Raw genomic sequence first — 6,102 nt, 5'->3', positions numbered from 1 at the left:
CATCAAATACAATAGGCTATATACATGTTAGGATCGGACAATATTTGGCAGAGATACAACTATTTGAAAATCTGGAATCTGAGGGTGCAAAAAAATCAAAATACTGAGAAAATGGCCTTTAAAGTTGTCCAAATGAAGTTCTTAGCAATGCATATTACTAATCAAAAATTAAGTTTTGATATATTTACAGTAGGAAATTTACAAAATATCTTCATGGAACATGATCTTTACTTAATATCCTAATGATTTTTGGCATTAAAGAAAAATCAATAATTTTGACCCATACAATGTATTTTTGGCTATTGCTACAAATATACCCCAGCGACTTAAGACTGCTTTTGTGCTCCAGGGTCACAAATAAGATATTATAATGTATATTTCTACTGATAACTAATCAGACAGTCACATACTTCACTGTAATGGTGCAGTTTTATTACACTTGCACGGTACATGTAAATAGTTCTAGAATAAAAAGAAGAAAACGGTGACATTTGGTTTAGACATTGTTTTGAGACATTAACGGAATTTCTCAGATTTCACATACACCACAAACATTTGACAGATTTCTTTCAAGGAAATGTTTAAGATGCACCAAGGAATGACATGAGTTCTGCAGTTTTCTAAGATTCCCTAGAGACAGCAAACCATGGCATGACAACTATATTTAAAAATAAAAACACAAAACAAGTTAACTTGTAAATGCGCCACATACACAAAGTCGCTCTACATGCCAGAAAAAGCTGGTGTCTGGTCATTTGGCTTCTTCGGATTTTTTTTAAAAATTGTGCCATTTTAGGAAAACCTTTGTTCCATTTTGATAAACTTCATTTTTCATTTGTAGGTCTGTACATCACAAGTTATTATATTACATATTTTTCACACTCAATGGACAATGAGTAACATACAGTACTTTGAAGGTTGGGAGAAACAAATATAAACGTGTGTGTGTGCTCAATAGAAAAACACAAGAGCCCATTTTAAAACTCTTGCTTTTGTTATTATTGTTGTATGTTATATACATGTAAAACTATTGTTATACATTATACCAGGTGGACTGAAACCACCATTTAGCTCACGATTTCACATTTTTGAGTATTTTGTTTTGTTGAACAAAAATTGTTTTGTTACTTTTATTATAATAAGAAATGTTTCAAACGGTAACAAACATAATGGTGTAATTTAGGTAAAATGAATTGTGCATGTAATCTATCATTTCAGTTTAAAATGATGTATTATTTTGGTATCAGTATTATTTGATGGTCACATTTAATATTAACAGGAATAGATCAGAACTGCTGGAACGATCTACTAAAGATCAGCTGTGTAAGACTAAAAGCATCAATAATGTCTCCTAAACCTACTAAAGAGACTTGTGGCTGTGTTTATAAGCTGCCTTGCGCTAAAAACAGAGTCTGAAACAAAGCCTGCATCGGCTTTGAACTCTATAAAACTTTCAAAGCTGGTAAACATATTAAAGTGAAATATCCTTATTTACAAAAGCGTAATCTGATTCGGAGTAACGTGCATGTAATGTGTACGCGGAACATGATGAGACGCAACCATTTCCATCATTTAAGAATTAGGTATTAGTTAAGAAACCAGGCTTTCCTCGACTTGTCAGACGTTCAGATGCAATTATATCTGAGTGAAAGCAGGTGCAACACGTAGGTGCAGATAATAGCTCTGAATGTTAAAATGTTGCGAATGGAAAGCTGCGTTGTGTTTGCAACAGCAAAGAATGAGTTATAATAAAATATCAGCATAGAAAAAAAAACCAATAAATTAGTGAACGTGCTAGATAGATATATAAAATCTACAATCTGTACTATGTCTCTTCCATTGATCAAAAATCAAAACAAACTTTTCAAAAACAAGGACTTTCAGAGTGTTTCTTGGTTGAAGCTTCATGTTTCTGATCTTTAGCCCAGGAATTACGTAACGTACGTGGTCATGAAATAAACTCAGTATATATAATATTAGCCTGCACCGTATAGTAATGTATAAATGTTTGACGTTCAGCAGTGTTGGGAGTATCGACTGAACCTCAGAAAGTCTTTCCTGGGTGGAATGTTGAGGTTTGAAGGTCGCTGTGGTTAGCAGGTGTGCTCTCGTCTACGAATTGTTGGTGTCTCTGACCTTCTGGATTTCCTGTTTGAGGAAGAGAAACCACGAGGAGCTTACTCTCACATGACAGAAAGAGATCACAGATAAAAGGAGGAAGACATTAGAGGGATGTTATAATGAATAGGGATGTAACAGTAGAACGGGCATCTTTTGTAATGTGCGGGGTACATTGCATTGGTGCTTTTTAAAGGGATTGCCATGTTTAGTAAATCTGGCCCCTAGTGACTGGAAAATCTTACCTCAAGAAGAGCATCTTTTAATTTCCCATACGCTAAGTCAAGGTCATCATTGATAATCAGCACATCAAATAAACCTGGCTCTTTACCTGAAATATGGATATATAACAGTTAGATGTGAAAACAATTACTGCAGTATTTTATTCTAAATAATTAGCACAGGAACGGACACTTACTTATTTCCATGTCAACTTTGGCTGCATGTAAACGTTTCTGTAGACTTTCCTCAGATTCCGTTTTTCTATCCCTTAAGCGTTTTTCCTGAAGAAATGAAGTTTTTGATTAAAACGTGAAAAAGACGGATAATTCAAAAAGATGGCTGATTTCTCACCAGGGTTTCCATTGACGGAGGCTGGATGGACACATAGATGGGGTTGAGATCGGTTCTCTTGATGTTCTTCACTCCCTGCATGTCAATGTCCAAAATGCAAATCAAATTTTTGGCCTGAACGGCCTGTACAGCTGCTTTACTGTAAACGGGGCAAAAATGATGTTAGTTACAATTACATGCATATACAGTATTTCTCTAGTTTGAATACGAGTAGTGATGGGTTGTTCCAAGACAAATGAACGAGGGAGGATAAGTAATCATTCATGTTCCTCATATCTTTGGCTGCATTATAATGATTTCCTCATTTGGAATACGATCAAGATTGCATAGGTGGACGTGTTTGGAGAAATTGGCTGTTGAAAATATAATATGTAATGCCACTCTAATCAACTGAATGGCTTGATGACTACAATTGTTTTGATGAATGAGAACGTCAGTAAAATAATCCAATCTTCCCATCACTAACAGATGTTTAGCTCCAACCTAATTAACCCTCTGGTGCTGTTCGGTCATTTCTGACAGAAAATGTATATTTATTTATTTATTGTTTACTTCATCGGAATTGTACGAAACTTGGTAAAGGACATGATTCGAAAAGATTAAATGGTCTTGAAATTTTTTTTAAAAAATAGCCACACTTGTATGGTTTGCGGTCAAAAATGACCACACTGGAAACGAATGGAATGGCTTGATGACTACAATTGTTTTGATGAATGAGAACGTCAGTAAAATAATCCAATCTTCCCATCACTAACAGATGTTTAGCTCCAACCTAATTAACCCTCTGGTGCTGTTCGGTCATTTCTGACAGAAAATGTATATTTATTTATTTATTGTTTACTTCATCGGAATTGTACGAAACTTGGTAAAGGACATGATTCGAAAAGATTTAATGGTCTTGACATTTTTTTTTTTAAATTGCCACACTTGTATGGTTTGCGGTCAAAAATGACCACACTGGAAACGAATTGGAAGCGTATTTCATCTAGTGGAAACGTTTGGTACTGCGCCCAAACAAAATCTTACTGAAAACTCATTTTTTTTATATGTCAACCTCATATTTGGAACACAACTCGTTTCGATATAGGGCTTTGGTTTTCACACAGTTTGAGAGTAAAACGTTACATATTTCAGATAAAATGTAAATGTTTTGTGCATTTTTCATATTATATGATATATATACAGTATATATTTTTTCACTTCAGAAGCTATTTTCCAAGTGTCTTCTTTAAAAAGAGACCAAAGCAAAGTCTGTGCTCCAAAGCAATAAACATTTACGTCAGTTTAAGTTGGAAATTTTCAGGTCTGCGCTCAAAAAGTGGTTAACAGGTAATAAATGGATCATAACCATTCCATAAATAAAATTTAGTACAATAAAGTAAAAACTAAAATATACTACTTTCATTTCATTGAAAAACACCAGGCACCAGAGAGTCAAACACAGCTGGATCAGCGAATCAAACTCTGCAGGATTGGACACTCCTGTTCTAGACCATTCAGTTATCACAAAAACCTTTAGGAAATTCTATTAGTATCAAAGTATCAGCGATGTACCTTCACATACGAACAAGACTCTTAATAAGGGAACTATACCTTGTTCCATACATGTTCCCTGAAAATTCTGCATTTTCGAGAAATTCACCCTTAGCTACGTCTGCCTGCATCACTTCCCTGGTAACGTAATGATAATCTGAAAAAAAGGGGGAATTTTTCAGAAGATAGGTCTCTCATTGACTGATAAGCCAGAATACCAATAGAAATGACAAGAAACGGACAACACAAATTCATAAAGCACGTATTTGCCCCCCCCCATTTTTAGCTCATCATGTGTATAGAAACTGCAAGGTCTGCTCTCACCAACACTAATGTTCAGCTCAAAAACTAATTTTCACGTTCCATTTGTCTCAGACCAATGTGAAAAAAACAACAACAAAAAAAAACAGATGGATAAATGAAAATGCAATTTCACACTTTGACAGTAGGCGGAAGGTATGGAAAAGATATATCATATGCCATTTTCTTATCAAAATGTTGATATACCCTATTTGTATTTCTTTTTTTTATTAATATACTTAATCTACATAAACACAATGGCAGCACTGCGTAACTTTCGGTTTCTGACACCCGCTTGTCACAGAGAAGAAAAAAAGTCAAACAGCCACAGATATTATAAAAAAAAATTTTGCTATGGTTTTTTATCAAACAACTTGGCCTGAAAAGCCACATAAACTGCCGTTCATTCAAATTAAAATGTTTAATCGCACCAAATTTTTCCACCAAACATTTGTCTTGTGGTGAGCAGGCCTTAAGATGAGATTCTGTTTGACTAGTCACTCAAATAACTAGCTGTTTATGTAATGAATGTATGTCATTGTTGTGAAAGCATGTCATGCTTGCTGGGTTTTGTTCAGTGAGGATAATGCAATGATATTTTCAGAAAAACGGTGTTTCTGTAGCAGATCAAAAGCCTAACCTTTGCCGTCCTCCTCTCCTGGACGGGGGCTCCGCGTCGTATCTGGTAAAAGATCATTCTTGATTATTTTTACTTTTTCAGCATTTGTACTTCAGTATGTGACTTACGGGAAACGCTGAAGCCAAATACGCCATCAAACTCCTTGAGCAGCTTCTTCAGCAGAGTGCTTTTGCCAGCTCCAGACGGTCCGCTCATCACCACAGGCCTCGGTCCAGCCATCGCTAAACCACACCAGACACAGAGAGAAAACCTCAAGACAAAACACACTTTCAGAATAAAGTCACTTTTTTCTTTATCAAACTATTTACTTAGTACTGATCTGTTTTTGAAAGAAGTCTCTTATGCTTACCTAGGCTACATTTTCTGATCAAAAATACATTAAATATTGTAAAATAATGTTTTTAAATATTATTTATTCCTGTAACGCAAAACTGAATTTTCAGCATCATTACTCCACTCTTCAGTTTCATATGATCCTTCAGAAATCATTCTACTATGCTAATTTACTGCTCAATTAATATTGGTAATCAATTATTATTAATGGTTATTATTATTGTCAATGTTGAAAACAGTTTTTGCTGCTAAATAGTAAAAAAATATTTTTTTTTTCAGAATTCTTTGATGAATGGAATGTTCAAAAGAACAGCATTTATTTGAAATAGAAATAGTGTCTGTCACTTTTTTTGTTCAATTTAATGCATCTTTGCTGAATAACAGTATTACATTTTTGTAATCTTACTTAGCCTAAACTTTTGAATGCTGAATGTCACAAAAATATCATAAAAACAGCAAATTTGACATTTGAAAATAAACTGAAATAGAAAAGAGATCTTTTAAATTGTAATAATATTTCACAATATTATATTATGTTTTACTATATTTTTGATCCCCAGGATCCATCCAAACACACACACACACACACACTCTCACTCACTCAC

At 34.3% G+C, this 6,102-nt stretch overlaps 1 protein-coding gene across 5 annotated transcripts in view; it reads right to left on the bottom strand.

Moving 5' to 3' along the window:
- Nucleotides 1-780: 780 nt before the first annotated feature.
- The window catches only part of LOC107727516 (guanylate kinase-like), a 9,730-nt gene continuing 4,408 nt past the window's right edge, over nucleotides 781-6,102 (bottom strand). For 3 of the 5 annotated variants that reach the window (XM_016537392.1, XM_016537391.1, XM_016537393.1), the window contains exons 2-8: nucleotides 5,272-5,385; nucleotides 5,165-5,206; nucleotides 4,285-4,381; nucleotides 2,692-2,830; nucleotides 2,537-2,621; nucleotides 2,364-2,449; nucleotides 781-2,148 (exon numbers count right to left, since the gene is read on the bottom strand). In XM_016537392.1, coding sequence (XP_016392878.1) covers nucleotides 2,113-2,148; nucleotides 2,364-2,449; nucleotides 2,537-2,621; nucleotides 2,692-2,830; nucleotides 4,285-4,381; nucleotides 5,165-5,206; nucleotides 5,272-5,385 — 599 coding nt within the window. In that variant the 3' untranslated portion in view covers nucleotides 781-2,112. The remainder of the gene's footprint in view (nucleotides 2,149-2,363; nucleotides 2,450-2,536; nucleotides 2,622-2,691; nucleotides 2,831-4,284; nucleotides 4,382-5,164; nucleotides 5,207-5,271; nucleotides 5,386-6,102) is intronic. The other 2 variants (XR_001638369.1, XM_016537394.1) reach the window with 2 other exon arrangements.

Source organism: Sinocyclocheilus rhinocerous, unplaced genomic scaffold, assembly GCF_001515625.1.
Source record: "Sinocyclocheilus rhinocerous isolate Xijiao unplaced genomic scaffold, SAMN03320098_v1.1 scaffold306, whole genome shotgun sequence".
In the NCBI taxonomy this organism is placed as follows: Eukaryota; Metazoa; Chordata; class Actinopteri; order Cypriniformes; family Cyprinidae; genus Sinocyclocheilus; species Sinocyclocheilus rhinocerous.
Note: the sequence above shows the minus strand (reverse complement) of the source record. Positions and strands in the feature narration are given on the sequence as shown.